Genomic DNA, 19,028 nt, shown 5'->3' with positions numbered 1-19,028 from the left:
TTTACATGGAAATCAAGAAACTGGACCTAACTTGGTACAAAGAAAAAGAACCATTAATAGACAGATCCTTCTGCTTCTATCTCATCAGACTTTCTGAGGGAGAAAATGCTTAGTTAGTGTCCTCGTTTGGTGTGTCATGCTAATGTGCAGAATTAGAGATTAGGATGTAATTCAGTCTTTACTCCTTTCTAAAAAGCCTCCTGGTTACTATTTATTGTTCCACCTCAAACTAATACTGAAGATATGGCTATGCATTTATGGAACAGCAGGAGCAGGGATGTTATCTATATTGGATTGTGTTTTTTCCAGTACCTTTCAAAAGGTTAAAGAGAACCTTTTTGCTTCTCAAGCTCACCTGCCCCTATGACTTCACTTGGAGGCAGAGCCTTCTGAAACCCAGGAGCAGCAGGTCACACAGGCGGCCGTCTTGGTGCTGGTCTCAATTCAGAGATGCGCAGCCACTTAGAGAATGTGCCTTTGTCCCTTTTGTCTGTTGGTATTGTCTCATCTCCTGACCCTTCTTTGGAGTTTAAAGAAAATCAGGGCATCTTAGTGAACATATTTTCTTGGTTTTGGCTTTGATAACATTTTTTTTCTTTTCTTTTCTTTTTTTTTTTTTTTTTTTTTTTGGAGGGGTTTTTTCTACAGTGTGCGTTGTGTCTGCAGTTGGCTACAGGGTGCGTGAGCTCGCCAGACAGACAGAGACAGAGAGACAGAAAGCGAGAAATCAACCCCCGGAGGAATGGCCACACTGCAATCCCTTCTCCTCCATTCTCCTCTTGGGGTTTTGGGCACGCACACACACACTCCCAGTGTGAGTTTAAGCCGCCAGGTCCAGGACTCAAACCATAGTCAAATACATGGGAGCCCAGCGACATAACCATTACACTAACTGCTGGTCCCTTTGATAGCATTTTTAAAAAGAGAATGGAATATGGTCTGTGACAGTCAGATTTTGTGCTCTCTAGTATTTGACTGCTCCCTTTCAGGGAACCTTTCCAACTCTTGTAGGAGTTACTACTGCATACATAGAAGTATTTGGCCCTGGTTTTTGTGGAGAAAACAAAACATCAATCTTAGTGCAGCTATAAACTGTATAAGAATTTTTCCTTTAAGATTTTTAACTGGATAATTTTTTTGTTTAATTTTCCCTAAAGAAAAATGAATCCCATATATATTTTTTAAACATTACTTGAGGAGGGCTTATAAGATGTTCATATACAGTATTCTGGAAAATCTTTGAAGGCCTGCGCCACTGCAGCTGGGCCCCAAATCTTACTTTTAAGTTAATTATGGATTAATAACATCAACATGCTAAGATTTGAGGAACTATGATTAATATAAAGTTGTGTGGAAAAACAGACATTTTCCCTAAGAACTCATTGATAATATGTGTTGAACAAGCATTCAAAAATACATAAAGTCAAATTTAAAATTTTGAAAATTTTATAATATATACAGATTTAAAGATGATTTGATAGTCCTAGCCCCAGTGGCACACTGCTAAGATGCTGTGCTTTGCAGGCTGGGACCACATGGGAGGCCCAAGTTCTATTCGTAGTCCAACCTGAGGGCAGGGTAGGTAGTATGCACTTATAATCCCAGCAGCTTGGGAAGGCTAACGTAAAAGGATCATGAGCTCAAGAATGGCCTGGCCAACACGGATAGACACTGTCTGAAAAAGAGCCAGCCATGTTGGTGCATACCTGTGGTCCTAGGTGAAGGGCCGAGGCAGGAAGACCACAACACCGAGAAATTGTCTTTAAAAAAAAAAATAGAGAGAGATGGGACCAGCAGTTGGCATAATTGCTATGTCACTAGACTGCCCTGTAGTCGACTGCGGTTAGAGTCCCAGACTTGGTGGCTTAAACTCACGCTGGGCGCGGGTCCGTGCATGTCCAAGATCCCAAGAGGAGAATGGAGGAGAAGGGATTGCAGCCTGGCCATCCTCCCTAAGGGGTGATTTCTCATTTTCTGTCTCTCTGTCTCTCTCTGTCTTTCTGGCAAGTGCATGTTCCCTATACCAAAAACCTCTTAAAAAAAAAGGGAGAGAGAGAAGAGAGAGACTTGACAATTACTTTTTTAGCTACTGTAGAACTAAATTTATACTTCTAAAATACTGTAATATATATATACTCTAAATTGTATGTCCTTCTATAATGAGAAAATAAATGCATTAATTTAGATCCCATTCAGTCATAAATTATGCTTACCAAAATAGGTTGACTTAGAGTTCATTTTATTTAGTAAGATCAGATTAAATGGTTTGGGGGTCAGCAAATGGTGTGGTGGTTAAGGTGCTAGACTCCAATGTGACTGAGTGCAGTTCGAGTCCCAGACCTGGCCACATGCTTTCTCACTTTCCCTTGCTCTCTCTGTCTCTCTCCATTTCTCTCTGGTAAACACACATGCCCAGTAGCAAATTTTAAAATAATAATAATGATTTTTTTAAATAAATGGATTTTTCAAAGAAAGATAAGTAAGCTAAATAAATTATCTAAGGGACTAGCAGATGGCATAATGGTTATGTTGTTGGACTCCCACCTGGTTGACGACAGTTCTAGTCCCAGACCCAGCAGCTTAAAACTCACACCAGGCACATGTATATGCATGCCCAAAATGCTGAAAGGAGAATGAAGGAGAAGGAATTGTGGTGTGTTTATGCCCCTAATTTATCATTTTCTGTCTTTCTAGCAAACACCCACACCTTATGGCAAAAATCTCTCTCTGAAAAAATGATCTCACATAATAAAGATTTAATTAATTAATTAATAGTATATAATAAAAACAAGAGTTGTAATAATTTTATCTGGCATATTTTGAAGATATACAGTTGCATTCTGCCTTTAAATGTTCTAGTCAAAATTTTCAGTGATTGGGAACCAGCAGTTACTGTAATGGCTATGTCGCTGGATTCCCACGTAGTTGAGCACCGTTCGCGTCCCGCACCCGGTGGCTTAGAACTCACGCCAGGCACGTGTGCGTGCATGCCCAAGATCCCAAGAGGAGAATGGAGGAGAAGGGATTGCGGCGTGACCATCCCCCCTAGGTCACCACGTCTGGGATTTGAACCGTGGCTGGCCACATGGGAGTCCAGTGACATAGCCATTATGCCAACTGTTGGTCCCTCAACCTGAGTCTTAAGATCAGACATCCACTTAATAGGAATCACAAAATTTAGAGAAATGTTAAATAATTCCAAGTATTGACATCAGAAAGACCCAGCATGTGAAGACATTTTTCAAGATTGCACTTCTGGTTTTTTAAAAAAGTCAGTGGGAAAACAATTGGATGGATTGGTTAAATTAAAAGTATTTAAAGACATAAAAAACAAATGCAATTAATTATTCTTTTTTAGATTCTGGCTTAGGGAAAAAATTATAGGAAATATTTGGAGGGAAATTAGGGAATTTGAGTCAAGACTGGATATTAGATATTAGCAAATTATTTTTTTAAATTTTTATTAGATACAGTATTGGGATGGGATATTTAGGAGAATCTTTTAGGTATATGCTATAATATTTAAGAGTGAAATGTCATGATGTCTGTAAGTTTTTTTGTTTGTTTGTTTTGTTTTTGCTAGAGGGAGTGTACACTTGCTAGAGAGAGACAGAGAGAGAAAGTAAGAAGGAGGAAATGGCCATGCCTCAATCCTTTCTCACTGTCTGTCTGTCTCTCTTTCTGGCAAGCGCACATACCCTATAGCAGAAATAAATAAATAAATAAATAAATAAATAAATAAATAAATCTTCTCAAAAAAAAGTTGAATAAAAATTTTTAAAGATATATTGTAGCTTGAAACCAGGTATAAACACTGTTTCTGAAACTATCTTAGAAAATTGTTCTAAATACAGAACAAATTGTGTATACTAAAATATCAGTTCTTATATTCTATTTGTGTGTTTGCATATGCAAGAAAAAGAGAAAGGAATCTGAAATATGAAAAAAAAGTTAAAGCCATGTTCTGAACTTAAATGATGAACATCGTCACATAAAAACAGCTCACATGTTGTATGCACAGAGCACGAAGCTCATTCACCAAAGAAATACAAATGTATGAAAAGAAAGTCAATCTCAGTGGTTAAAAAAGGGCGATGTTCGGGACCAGCAGTTAGCGTAAGTGGCAATGTCGCTGGACTCCCATGTAATCAACTGCTGTTCGAGTCCTGGACCCAGTGGCTTAAACTCACGCCAGGCGTGTGTGCATGCATGCCCAAGATCCTGAAATAAGAATGGAGGAGAAGGGATTGCGGCATGGCCATCCCCCTGGGGGGGGTTGGGGTGATTTCTCACTTTCTGTCTCTGTGTCTCTCTCTGTCTTTCTGACAAGTGCACGCTCCCTATAGCAAAAACCTCTCCAAAAAAAAGAAAAATAAATAAATAAATGGGCAGTGTTTAGGTTAAGACACTGGATCCCCCATAGCTAGCTTTGCAGTTCAAGTGTGGACTTGGCGACTTGAAAATCACACCAGCCACATGTGTGTGAGCACCCAAAATCCCGAGAGAAGAGAGGAAGAGAAGAAATTTCTCACTTTTCCCCACTTTCTATTCTCTGGTGAGCACATGTACCCTATAGTAAAAACTATTTTTAAAAAAGGACAATTTTCCTCTTTCCATCAGATTAGTTAAGCTGAGCAGACATGACAGAACCCATAACTGGGAAAGATGTAAGAGGTTACTGTCAGATGGCACTAATAAGAGGGTATATTGGTGCAGCATTTCCTAAGGACAAGTTGGCGGAATTTGTCAACACCTAAAATGAGTGTATCTTATGTCCCCATCAAATCCATACTTAGAACTTTATTATAAAGAATTAATTAAACAAATACACAAAGACATGTATACACAAATGGTAACAGTAATAAAAACAGATCATTTATCTACATTTGGGTGGATAATTCATAACATATTTATATGCTATAATACTATTTTCTATCAAAAAATTTACATTTTGACCAGATGTTGAATGGCTGGGACAAATTTATGCCAAAAAGCACCATCATAGAGTGAACTTCTGGGGACTAGCAGTTGGTGTAATGGGTATGTTGCTGGACTCTCAGGTAGCTGACCGCAGTTCGTGTCCCGGACCCAGTGACTTAAACTCAGGCTGGGCGCGTGTGCGTGCGTGCCCAAGATCCCGAGAGGAGAATGGAGGAGAAGGGATTGCAGCATGGCCATCCCCCCTGGGGGGTGATTTCTCGCTTTCTGTCTCTCTGTCTCTCTCTGTCTTTTTTTTTTTCTTTTTTTGGAAAGATTTTTTATTTTCTTATTGGGCGCGTGCTCTCACCAGAAAGACAGAGAGAGACAGAGAGATAGAAAGCCAGAAATCACCCCCCAGAGAGGATGGCCATGCTGCAATCCCTTCTCCTCCATTCTCCTCTCGGGATCTTGGGTACGCACGCACACGCGCCTGGCATGAGTTTAAGCCGGGTCTGGGACGCGAACCACGGTCGACTACATGGGAGTCCAGCAACATAGCCATTACGCTAACTGCTGGTCCCTCTCTCTGTCTTTCTGACAAGCGCACGTGCCCTATAGCAAAAGCCTCTTCCTCCTCCCTCCCCACCACCAAAAAAAAAAAAAAAAAATAGAATGAACTTCTGGGATGCATTAGTTTAAAACTACTTTTGTAATTTTACTGTTAAATATTTTCATAGTCCCTATTTAAAGGTGTTGCTATCAGATTGATCCTGCGCTCACTGTTCTGAAAGTACGAAACAAAAAGAGTTGCTCTTTTCAACCAAGATTGGGCAAAATGCATGCTTTTAATATCTCATTTCTCCCATACTTTCTTTTTCTGTTCACATTTGTTACTTTTTCTTTTTTTTCTAAATTGTGTCCAGATAGAAGATGAGGGATGTGGCTACACAGATGTAGTTTTTTTTCATCTCATGAAACTTTAAGATGGCGAAGCTATTCTTTTTTAAATTTACCCTCATAAAATGTGACAAATTCCCAAATGGACTTTTTCCTAAAGTATTTATGGCTTGAGTGGAATCATACAATAAAAAGTAACGTGGGGACCAGATGGTTGCTTAGTAGTAAAGGCCAGTGCTCTGTAAGGCAATCCCACGGGGAGAAGTTTCTACTTTGAGTCCAGAAACCTCTCCAAGGACGCTGGACGCACAGTTGTCCTTTTCTCTCCTGTTCATGAAAGGAGTAAGTAAACTTTTCTAAAAGTAACTTAAAAAATTTAGTTTATAATTTTTGAAAAGATAGAACCATGACTCTCCACAGGACACATGTAAAGAATTTTATTTAACTTAATTAATGTGGAAAACAGTGAGACAACCTGAGGGAGGGGGTCTTCAAAAACTTTGTGGAAAACATATGTTATGAAACAACCACACGGGAGGCCCAGGTTGAATTCTTAGTCTAACCTAAACACCTGGCACAGTGGCACATGCCTGTAATCCCCAAGACTCCAGGAGGCTAAGGCAGGAGGATCTCAAGCTTGAGGCTGTCCTGGACGACATAGTGAAATCCTGTGTGAGAATGCACCTTGTGTTTACATAGGCACTGTATACATTTATACTTCAGTTGGTTAACAGAGTTTCGGCATATGAAATATAAGATTTCTTTTTCAGGTTAGCTAACAATTCATGATATGATAAGAGAAAGAAGGACAATACACCGTAACATGTTTCATATTCTTTCCTTTTCATTTGTGTGTATATGGACACAATCAAATTCTAGACTGATGCACATCAAAGGAAACGTGGCAGTTATCCTCAAGTTTTTAAATTAAAGGGAGATTTCCTCTTTTTTCTGTGATCTTTGATTAGTCTTTTTTTTTTTTTTTTTTAAAAAAAAAGGGAAAAAAAAGATCTTAAAACACTGTAATAGGTGCCAACAAGTGACATAGAGATTAAACTGCTGGACTCCCACATGGTAGACCATGGTTCAGGTCCCGGACTGAGCAGCTTGAAACTCATGCCGGATGCATGTGTATGCGTACCCAAAATCCCGAGAGGAGAATGGAGGAGAAGGGAGTGCAACATGACCATCCCTCCTCCCCCCACAGGAGGGGGTGATTTCTTGTTCTCTGTCTCTCTCTCTCTCTCCAGCACATGCACATGCCCTGTAGCAAAAGTCTCTAAAAAAAGGAAAAGAAAAAAGCTCATACTAATTAGAAAATACAACTATTTTAATCGGAAAGAAGGACTGAATGTTTTAATTTGATTTTTTAATGAAAGGTCAGTTCTGCCTGTGCAGTGTGTTTGTAACATTCTACTTCCTGTTCATCTTCTAGGGGTGAAGCTAAGTAGCCTTCTTGGTAAAAAAGGAAACTTGGAAAAACTTCAGAGCTACTGGGAAGTTGGATTTTTTCTGGGGGCCAGTGTCCTGGCCAATGACCACATGAGAGTCATTCAAGCATCTGAAAAGCTTTTTAAACTGAAGACACCAGCATGGTAATAGCTGTTATGTGTTTACATAATTATTTTTAATAAATAGCTCCATATTATATCTGTTTTACTAATAGATTATGTTGCCCATAGAGTGAAATGCAAAATCTATAGAAAATATAATATTCACAGCTGACTGCAGAAAAGTGAAAATGCAGCTTGAGAAAAGTCAGGGGCCAACCTTTGGCATGGGAGTTAAGGTGACTGGATCCCACCTGGAAAGCTTTGTGGTTCAAGTCCCAGATTACGTAGCCTGAGAAACATAATAGATGCGTGCATATGCATGCCCCACATCCCAAGAGGGGAATGGAAAAGGGATTGTGGGATCTTCTAGGGGAAGGGGGGCTTTCTCTCTCTCTCTCTCTCTCTCTCTGAGCACATGCACACCCTTGCAAATTTTTTTTAAGAAAAGAAAAATGGATCTCACAGAGTGACCACAATTTGCATCCCTGGCCTTATCACTGAAACATGGCAGCCATGCACATGAGTGGCCAAGATCGATTAGCTGGAGGACTGAAGGAAGGGGATTGCAGTGTGACCAGACCCTATGGAGAGTGCTCTCCCACCCCTCTCTCTCTTTCTCTCACTATCATGAATAAAAAAAAGTTTGTTTCAAAAAACAAAGCAAATAAGATATTTATAAAGAAAATGTGTCGAATATAGGTTCTGATGACTTTGGACAGAGGCAATGGCAGCCTGTCCCTGATTTAGCCATTCCTGCACATTGGCCTACTCACTGGGCCAGGGTAGCGCGTGTTACCCACAGGAAACACACAGAGGCTGCACGTTTCACCCCCGTGAATCTGATTCCTGTTTGGAGTCTGTGACTGCAATTCCATCTCAGCCCTCAGGCCTTTGGTTTCCTTTTCCTGATTTAATTTCAGTTTGGGAGTTCTTACTTTGTAAGCTTATTTATTTGTTTGTTTATTAGAAGAGAGGGAGAGGTACCCTTGACAAAGTCTCATCGTGCCATCTTCCTCCTCCCAGACTCCCAACCAGCCAGTATCACAGGCACAGCCAGTATGTTTAGATCAACCCAAGATCCAAACCCAGTTCTCCCAGGTGGCTCCAGTATCTAGTGCCCTGCCACCTACACCATCACAGCCAGCTGTGGAATTCTTGATTTTCATTTAACCTAGGACTTGACTGACACATTTGGATATTTCATATATATAAGCGTATTTTTCTAATTTCAAATTATTTTTGAAATGCATTTAAATCTCATCATTATCCTGGTGGTAATTGGAGCGATTTAAAAAAAGACAAACTACCATTTGCCTTGGGGACCATTTAAAAAAACATTGCTAATTTTATTATGTAAGAACTGAGCATTAGCTGTAAAGACTTTAAAGAAGTAAACAAGAATACAGAGAAAAGCTCTCTGCAGAGCAGCTCAGGCCCAGGCCACGCCCTGACCTCCACCCGACGCTTGTTTTCCCACCATGTCGGGCTCTCCTGGCTTTCTCCTGTTCAGGGTCCTTTAACCAGTCCTCCCCACTATCACTCCACAGTCATCTCTCTAAAATCCGTGTGTGACTCTTTTCCTCCACTGGAATCCTTAAGTCAATATAATGTCATTGCTCCTCACGGCCTAAGGGATAAAGTCCATCTCCTTGGCTTGGATCACACCCTTGGGATTACACTGCTCTCTCTTCATACCGAACATTTCATACTGCAGCGTCATGCTCTTGTGCCTCAGTACTTGCTGAAATGCCTCTTCCCACACTTGTATCCACCTGGGGGACACTTACAAGTCACATCTGCCCATAAAGCAGACCCTGACCCCTCAGTCCACCCTCACACCTAGTTCCTTCTTTCATGCTCCTATCATTCTTTAGTTCCGGCTATATTAATACTGATTATATGACTTTCTTTTTTTAGTCGTATCTCTATTTTATTATATATCTGTTGAGTTTTTTTTGTTGTTGTTGTTGCCAAAGGGTGTGTGTATTTGCAGAGAGAGAGAAAGAGAAAGAACCCTCCATGGGGCATGATCACATGGCATTCCCTTCTCCATTTCTCCAGGAGTTGGGGCATGCATGCATATGTCCAGGCGCGTTTTTCAAAACTCCCAGCCGAGAGTCAGATGTGGTTGGCCATGTGGGATCCAGTTGTCTACATACGCAGTGTTGTAACCACTGTGCTAAGAGGCTGGCCTTCACTGTTATTTCTCTCCATGGTGCTGTACAGAACTTGAGAACAGGGTTGTTCTGACAGTATCATGTCCACAGTCTACACTCAGCCAAGGATAGGTAGGAACACACCCTTAATGCATGTGTTACATTCGGCCAAATTTGCTGTTTCTTTACCACGATCATTCTGGTGGCAGAGGAAGAGACTGAAACACTGAGATTTGGTTTTCGATATCCTAACTCCTGTTAACAAGAAGGCAGACTCTTTTACGCTATAGTAATAACAGCCACAAACAATGCCCTGTTTCCATTCATGTAATTTGTATGGAATGTTAACATCCATGTTTGTAGTCTACGAAGTGCCTACATAGCCTTTATCTTGTATAACTATTTTATTCCTTACTTTCCCTTTTCCCTTTGAAGCACCATCTGTCTTACTGGGCTTGAGGATATTTGTATAATATAAGTATACTTCAAAAAGTTTGTGAAAATGTGTATCATAATAAAACTATAAATTAAAAAATTTTTTTTTAATTTGCCAGAGTACATGTGTGTTCTCTGGAGAGAGCCAGAGGGAGAGGGGCAAAAGCATCTCCTCATGGGAAATGGTCATGCTTCAGTCCCTTCTCCACTTTTTCCTCCTTTCCAGATTTTGGGCAGCTGTACACCTGGTGTGTTTTTCGAGCTGCCAGGTCAGAGACATGAACCGTGTGGTTGGCCATGGGAGATACAGATTCTTTAACCATTAGTCCATGAGCTGGTGCCTCAAAACATTTTTTTTTTTACATCAAAATAGACTTGTACTTTAACCCCCTTGATTCATGAACTTTCTGAAGTACCTTCGTATATAAACTGAATTGCTTCAGAGCAAAATAACAATCTCTTACGAAAGGTCTATTTAGAAAAACTTACTTAAAGAAGCATATTTTAAGACAATTGTAATAACCACTTCCTTGAATAAAATATCAGCATTTTAAAATTCATGTTTTAGGTAGATGTATGGCTTTATCTAAAGGTACTTAAGCCCTCTAAGCCTGTTCCTGCATCCATGAAATGGGGATAAAATAGCCTACCCTATTGAATTTTTGTAGGATTTAAATGAGCTAAATATGTGAAAGTACATGGTATATGACAAATAGTGTTTAGTGAATCTGAATATGTAATTATAAATGCCATACATTACATTTATAGAATAAAACCAGAATACATGGGAATAGGTAATTCTACATGTGTGTTATATGCTATATATCTTTTAATTTTCAGGTACCTCAAGTCTATCGTAGAGACAATTTTGATATATAAGCATTTTGTGAAACTGCCTACAGAACAGCCCGTGGCCAAGCAGGAACTCGTGGACTTTTGGATGGATTTTCTGGTTGAAGCCACAAAGACAGATGTTACAGTAGTTAGGTTTCCAGTGAGTACACTCCATTTAACTCTAAGTACATTTCTATGTTGTGCCTCTTATTTAAAAAAACATCTTGCATGTGATTACAACAGTACTAGTAGACTGACTTTCATACTGCAGTCATCTGGTTAATATATTTATGTTCCACAGATTGATTTACATTAACTTCTCTTTAAAAAATAACTTCTCAAAATCAGAGAAACCAGTTACATTTTTATGTTTTTGCCATGGAATTTGGGTGCTCCTTTTCATAAATGGTGAAATATGCTGTCCAAATAATGAAAGGATTGTTTCTTGACTAGCTTAGTAAGTCAAAATATCCCTTCAGTCCAGACAGATGGATGCTTTTTGTTTATGTTGTTTTTAATGTGTCATGATTGTGGTGAAAAGTCTCAGGTTCACTTGCATTGTTACTCTGTCCAACACCCATTACCCATATGGGTCAGAGTTCTATGTGATAGTTCCAGTCACTGTTCACACTGCTTTAGACCATGGGAAAGGATGACTTGTAGTCATTTTGACTGGTCTCTACTGAAGTATAAATATATATTTATATTTATAAATATGGATTTCTTTAGGGGATTAACCAGCCTATTTAATCAATATTTTTGTGAGATTTAAATGAGATAATAGGGCCAACAGGTGGTCTGGAGGTTAAGGCCCTGGATCCCACATGGCTGGCTGACTGATTCGAGTCCTGGACCTGAAAATCACGCCAGATCCATGTACACACATGCCCAAAATCCTGAGAGAAGACTGGAGGAGGAGGGATTGCAGTGAAGCCATCACCCCTGGGGGGTAATTTCCTCACTATCTTTCTCTCTCACTGTCTCTCTCTGCAGTGAGCACATGTGCCGTGTAGCAAACTAAAAAAATATAAAAAGATAACACACGAAAGTACATGATGTGTAACAGGTAATGTTTGATAAATTCGTAATTAATAATACCATATAGTATGTATGTATGTGTGTATATATATATAATGTTATGGTACTTCTGCCTCAGCCATCTTCTAGGACTACAGGCACATACTCCCATGCCTGGCTTTTTCAGACAAGGTCTCCTAGTATTTCCCAGGCCAGCCTCAAGCTCTTGATTTTCCTGCCTCAAGCTTCCCGAATCACTGGGCTTATAGATGCAATGCAGTTACAATTACAGATGCGATTAGGTTGGACCAAAAACCAAACCTGAGCCTTTCTGTGGTTCCAGGCTGCAGAGCACTGCAGTGTGCTGGACCTAGACATATATAATAGAGCACTTCAGAAAGTTGATGGAAAAAAATGCAATTAAGGTACAGTTTATTTTGGTGCCAAAAATTTTGAAATTCATGCATAAATTTTCATAATATCCATTTCCATGAACTTTTTGAGACGCATTTGTATACTTAATTATATAAGACACATACACTTCTTAAAATACATTGTTTATCTTCTCAGCTAATGCCATCTCCATCCTGATAATTCTCAGAATTCTATTCCAAAGCAATATGCCTTGACATCCAATTGAAGAATTATTATCAACTCATTGTGTGGGTAAATTCCTTCTCTTGTCCAAGTAATGTCATAAATCTCTCTGTTGAAGCTCTCTGATTACATTCTTCCATATTTACAGGTGGCGACAATTCCTAATTTTCTCTGTACAATCTTGTTTTCCGGTTCTTATTGATGGGATCATCTGCTTCATTTTATTAAGTCTATTGCTGTCATTAACCTGCTTTCTTCTTGCTTCCAGTTAAAGCCCAAGCTCAGCAGGATCTATAATTGAAAAGCCTTTCAAAATAAAGCACTTCATTATTTTCTAGCCTAGATATTGGATAATCTAGGAAAATACTTAAAGCAGAGTAAATTGGCAGCTTGCCTTTACCTGGTGCCCTGAGAAAAAAAAGAGCACAGAACTCAAATATTTAATTGACTGTTGACTTGATCAACTAGAAAACTGACTCTGAAAGGAAACCATTCATAATATTCCTTTTTAGCCCACTGAGATTAGTTTAATATGGATTAATCTGTCATAGTGTAAATAAGTGAGTATAAGAAGATAAAACCAGAAAATATGAAATGAGAAGTAAAGAGAATATAAGTATAAACTCCAGGTAAGAGAGGCTTTCATCTATCTATCTATCTATCTATCCATCCATCCATCCATCCATCTATCTAGTTTTGGCCATAGGGTGTGTGTACTCACCAGAGATAGAGAGAAAGTGAGAAATCACCCCCCAGGGAGGATGGCCATGCCGCAATCCCTTCTTGCTTCTCCTTTTTTGCATTTTGGGCACACACACACACATATGGCCAGCATTTTTTTTCAAACTGTCAGGCCTGGGACTTCAACATCTATTGGCCATGTGGGAATCCAGCCCCTTAACCATCACGCCATCTGCTGTCACTAAGAGAAGTTTTCTTAAGCAAGCAAGGACCTAGACTGCCCTAAAGAAAAATATTGACTGACTTGATTTAATTAAAAATGGAAACTTTTGTTTAGTAAGAGCACCATAAATATGCCAAATAGAAAACTGCTAGAGAGGAAGAAATAAATCATACAAATGTTACAAAATGGTTAATTTGCTAATAAGCAAAAGAAAGTTTTACATATTGATAATCAAAAACTAAAAACAAAAAATTGGGCAAATAAAATGGAAAGATAATCAACTTTACTGGTTAGTTAAGAAAATGTACATTAAAATAAGATGCCATATTTTGCCCATTTGATTCAAAGAATTAAAGTTTTACAACAGTTGGCAAGGATATAGAGACTGGGCTATTTTTAGAGACTGCTGATAGACATTGGCATTGCTAAGTGTTCTGGGAAATCATGTAAAGAGTAGGTTGATAGGATTGCGTAAGGGATCGTAGGGGAGTTTCAACTTTATTTGCAACATTTCATGTCTTTAGGACAGCTACAGTGCTTCAGGCAGTAGGGGCGGTGCTCTGTGATGTTGGCGACACTGTGGGAAGGCTCAGAGTTCATTTCCCAGGTCTCTTTCAACACGCTGGGTTTGCCCATGGGCATGCCTGTGATCCTGGCTGGCTACAGGGCTGGGAAGAGGATCATGGCATGAAGATGAAGACCTTGTTGAGGGTGTCTGTCTTTCTCTCTCATGAAGGAAATAAATAAGTAATCTTTTTAAAAAAATTTTAATTAATTTTACATTCATTCACTGAGCATAGTCACCAGCATACAAAATGTGATTTCCCATCCAGAATTTGCTATGTAGTGGCTTAATCATACATTTTATTATCAGTAATTTTCCATTTCTTGTGTCATACATATGTATATATATATGTTTTCCCCCTAATTCTCACCCTCTGCCATTTTCCACCCTCCTCCCACACTATATCTGGTATCTACAGTTGCTTTTCATTCATTTTTTTCCCTCCACATTTTATTGATTCACAGAATATCTTAAGTAATCTAACCACTTTGAATAGCAAGGTCAGGTGATATATATATATCTGTCAATACATGTCTGACTTTAGGTGTGCAACCCTGAGTAGAATGAATATACAATAAAGTAGCACCTAGCTGATGCTATATAGCTTACTGCAATCATTAAGTAGGTATTTTTTAATATATTTTTTAATTTCAAGAAAAGCAGTTTTAACTTTAATAAATGAAAATCAAAGAAATGCTAAGAGAGCTTTGCTTAAAACTTAAAGCCAGGAAACAGGTTAAGATTCTGTTCAGGGACCAGCAGTTGGAGTAATGGCTTTGTCGCTGGACTCCCATGTAATCAACCATGGTTCAAATCCTAGACCCGGTGGCTTAAACTAATGCCAGGCGCATGTACATGTGTGCGCAAGATCCCAAGAAGAGAGTGGAAGACAAAAGATTGTGGTGTGGCCATTCCCCCTCAGGGGTGATTTCTCACTTTCTGTCTCTCTGATTCTCTTTCTTGCATGCTCCCTATAGCAAAAATCTCAAAAAAAAAAAAAAAGAAAAGAAAAGAAAAAAGGATTCTGTTTAAATAGTAGGTACATGAACCTATCTGCAACTCAAGACAGGACAAAAGTCCTTAAATCTCGAAAACAAAGCCTAGAAGAGGGACCAGCAGTTAGTGTAGTGGCTATGTCGCTGGACTCCCATGTAGTTGACCGCGGTTCAAGTCCCGGACCCGGTGGCTTAAACTCATGCCAGGCACGTGTGCGTGCATGCCCAAGATCCCAAGAGGAGAATGGAGAAGGGATTGCGGCATGGTCATCCCCCTGATTTCTCAATTTCTGTCTCTCTGTCTCTCTCTGTCTTCCTGGCGAGCGTATGTGCCCTTTAGCAAAAAAAGAAAAAACCTGTCCAAATAAAAAGAAGAAAATCAGCAATGTTTTAGTCAAAAGTCATAACATTCTATTTCACCAGTTCAATCTCATGTACTTTATCTTCTGTTGTGGTCTGATCGTCCCGATTAAATTCTGGGATATAATATTCAACTCCAGGTTTGTCCCTACGATTAAGTTGACCATTCTCTTAGTTTTTGAACTCTTATTTCTGTGTGTCTGTATTTAATTTTCCTGGTATAGCACTCCCTTCAGAATTTCTTGGAGAGCTGGTCTGGTGTTGGTAAATTCTTTACGGTTTTGTATATCTGAGAATGTTCTTGTCTTTTCTTCCCATGTGAAGGATAATCTTGTCGGGTATAGTATTCTTGGTTGAAGTTGCTTTTCTCTTAACACTTTGAAAATATTTTCCCATTCTTTCCTTCTTTGCATTGTTTCTGATGAGAGGGCCACCGTGAGCCTGATGGGATATCCTTTGTGGGTAACTTGACGTTTCTCTCTTGCCAATCTTAGTATCTTGTCTTTGTGGTTTTGGTCAATCTGGCTATAATGTGCCTTGGAGAAGATCTTCTTGGGTTGATTCTATTTAGGGTCCTTTGTATTTCTTGGGTCTGGAACTTTGAATGCCTCTCTAGGTTTGGAAAGTTTTCTTCCAGGATTTCATGGAATAGATTATCAATGCCGTTATTAGTCTCTTCACCATCTGGGATAACAATTATCCGGATGTTTGGATGTTTGATGGTATCTAGTATTTCTTGTATATTGTTCTCATTTTGGGGGGCAATTTTCTCAGTGTTTGTGGAGGATTTTTCTAGGCCACTGATTCTATTTTCTACATCTGAGGTTCGATTTTCTGTATGATCTAGTCTGCTTTTAATACTTTCAAGGGAGATTTAGCTAGACCTTACTCTCTAGAAATGAATCTGGAGGAAGAAGTCTCAGCAGAATATCTTGATTTTTAGTCCCCGAAAGCAATGTTTCACAGTTCAAGTTCAGTGGCCATCTCTTAAATAATCATTTTTTTAAAGTTTAGTGCCTAGCTGCGGTAGTAAAATACATGCTTGTCAATGCTGCTTACTGGCATGTTGAGGCCACATGAGGGGCCCAGGTCTGAGTCCCAGCACATTCTAAAATCCAGGTATTCGGGCATGACTTGTAGTCCCTGGCACTTGAGAAGCTGTGACAGGAGGATCCTAAGAGACCCCATCTGAAAAAATAAAGTTTCAAAGTAAATATGGCAGTATGTAACAGTGTGATCTGTGGGTGGTAAACACTGGGTGTTTGTTATATTATCGTGCAAACATATCAATATTTATGGCATATTGTTTTCTTGTTTTTTAGCAATCCATTTCCTTCTTAGAACTTTGTGGCTTATTTAGGGGCCAGATTTATGTGAAAAGACTCTAAAATACAGTGTTTTCCAACTCATCTCTAAATACCACCCCTGTGTCAGAATTTATCATTTGAATACTTAAAATTGCTTTCCCATGGTTTGTTAAACAGAGTATAAAACCGTATAGTTTTCTACCTTTTTTTTATGTTGAGCTTTCTTATAATTACTTCATCTTGTGTGAATTCCAGAAAATTTAAGTCTAGTGAGAAGTCCTTAGTTCAATGAAAATTGTTTTAGGATTAATTTGAGTGTTTTTTGTATTTATGTGTACAATGCAGAATCTGCAAAGACAGTACTTAAACAAATAATGAAAACAAAACTGAGGGTTTTCTTCTTTTTAAATATAGATTATATTAATAGTATAGCAGAAAAATAAGACTAATGTGTGGGTAATAAATTGTGACCATATCTGGAATTTGTCATCCATACTCTACCACATAGAAAAAGGTAGCCCTTAGTACTTGTGATGCAGTTATCAGTTACTTTAGCTTGTCCTGTCTGTAGAGTAACATCTTCTATGGCTCACATTTATAGAGGCTGCAATAGGTCTTGATTATGATGGTAACATTATCCTTCTTTTGAGTGGCTCTGACTAAATACCAGCAGACAGCATAATGGTTACATTGCTGGACCTCCACATAATTGACTGCGGTTCGAGTCCCAGACCCAGCAACTTAAAACTCATGCCAGGTGCGGATGTGTGTGTGTGTGTGTGTGTGTGTGTGTGTGTGTGCATGCTGCAGATCCTGAAAGGGGAATGGAGGAGAAGGAGCAGCTGCACCTCCACAGCTAGCCCAGGAAGCACATCTTTTATTCTCTATTTTTCCTCATAATTTTATAAACACTGATATACTCAGAGTAAAACAGAGCCATTTATATACAGAGTTTAAATACAAGATTGATTTCCTTTTTTCACCTTAAGTTTACTAACATATTTCTTGAGAGAGAAGTCTTAATCAGCCTGGATCATGGGCATGCCCAGGATGCACAGGGAGGTCCCAAGGCACTTCCATGGCAGTTCAGTTGCCTTATTGCTGTCAACCACCTGGCCCTGATATCCATTACATATATAAATTTATTTGTGTGTATGTTTGTGTGTGTGTGTTTATACTTTTTTTTGTTTTTGTTTTTTGGTCAGAGGACACATGCACTCTCCAGAGAGAGATGGAGAGAGACCGGGGCAGGAAGCATCTCCCAATGGGATGTTGTCATGCCACAATCCCTTTTCTTTTATTTCTCCATGCTTTTGGGATTTGAGGCATGTATGCACATACACTTAGCATGTTTTTCAAGCTACCAGGGCTAGGATCCAAACCATGTAGTTAGCCATATTGGATTCGGCTCCTGTAATCATTAGGCTGCAGGTAGCCCATAATTTCATTAACCAGTACTACTTAATTCTCTGTTGACTGGAATTTGGGCATGATTCAACTTGTAAGAATGTTCCTGAGTCAGAATATGTTTCCTTGTGGGCTCTCACCATGTATTTGTATATCTTATCTTAGTTTCATACCTCGAACCTGACCTAGAGTTTTTTTGAGCCTGTAAAATTTTGTATGCTCAAAAAGTAAAGAAAATTCTAGTCCCCTTTCTCTAGTTCACCAAATCTTAACTTAAGCAAATGCATCATTATGATAAATTTAAAGTAAAATTAATACATGAGGTTTGTGGTATGTAGACAGGAGTCAGTTTTCTGACCCAGATCCTGTGCCTTTTTGCTCAGGCTGCATATTACATTTTAATGTGTTGTAAATATGTAATGTCTTATTGGTGGGGCCTTCTCAAATGTCTTTTTCCCCTTTTTATTTGGTAAGCTTGCTCTATCGAAGATTAGTTTTAAGGGTAATTTTCTTGAGTTTTAAGCAGTGGTGTAGAAAAAATCATTCTAGTTTCTCTGATAGTTACATATTGGTTTTTCTTTTCTTTTAAACATTCGCTGAAGTCTGCATAAGAAACTTGGGCTAGGTAGATGTCTTTAAGCATCTGCACAAGTAGATAATAATTACAGTACCTTTGACACCTCGGGGCTTGTGTGGTATTTTAATGTTACTCACTCCTAGTGGGAAAAATTCGTAATATAAATACTTCATGTAATCTTATGATGGAGAATCTTAACTCTCTTATCACATACCCCTCATATTTTTCCAATATAAGAGTAAATTTTTTTCCTTTTTGTGTCATAAAGCTAAATTTGTAATTATTGAAGATGACTATTTTATCTCGAAGGCAGTACAAAAACGTTTTTATTGCTTCTAAGGCTACGTCCATTTTTTTGGCTTATGTACAGAACTCTTTTGATAATAGCCAACATCATTTTAAAACCCATTTACATGACTATGAAAACCACACTACTACCTCTTTATGCTAGAGTGTGACAGCATGAAACCTAAAATAAGCACGTAACATTCTATATGTGGTCTC

At 38.8% G+C, this 19,028-nt stretch overlaps 1 protein-coding gene across 1 annotated transcript in view; it reads left to right on the top strand.

Moving 5' to 3' along the window:
* MAP3K5 (mitogen-activated protein kinase kinase kinase 5) overlaps positions 1-19,028 on the top strand; it is a gene marked incomplete at its 5' end in the record, with an annotated part of 263,294 nt that overhangs the window by 128,891 nt on the left and 115,375 nt on the right. The window contains 2 exons of the mRNA XM_027770250.1: positions 7,253-7,412; positions 10,802-10,955. Coding sequence (XP_027626051.1) covers positions 7,253-7,412; positions 10,802-10,955 — 314 coding nt within the window. The remainder of the gene's footprint in view (positions 1-7,252; positions 7,413-10,801; positions 10,956-19,028) is intronic.

This window comes from Tupaia chinensis, unplaced genomic scaffold (genome assembly GCF_000334495.1).
Source record: "Tupaia chinensis unplaced genomic scaffold, TupChi_1.0 Scaffold000117_2, whole genome shotgun sequence".
NCBI classification, from domain to species: domain Eukaryota; kingdom Metazoa; phylum Chordata; class Mammalia; order Scandentia; family Tupaiidae; genus Tupaia; species Tupaia belangeri.
The sequence above is the reverse complement of the archived record's forward strand: the minus strand, read 5'-3'. Positions and strand labels throughout refer to the sequence as shown.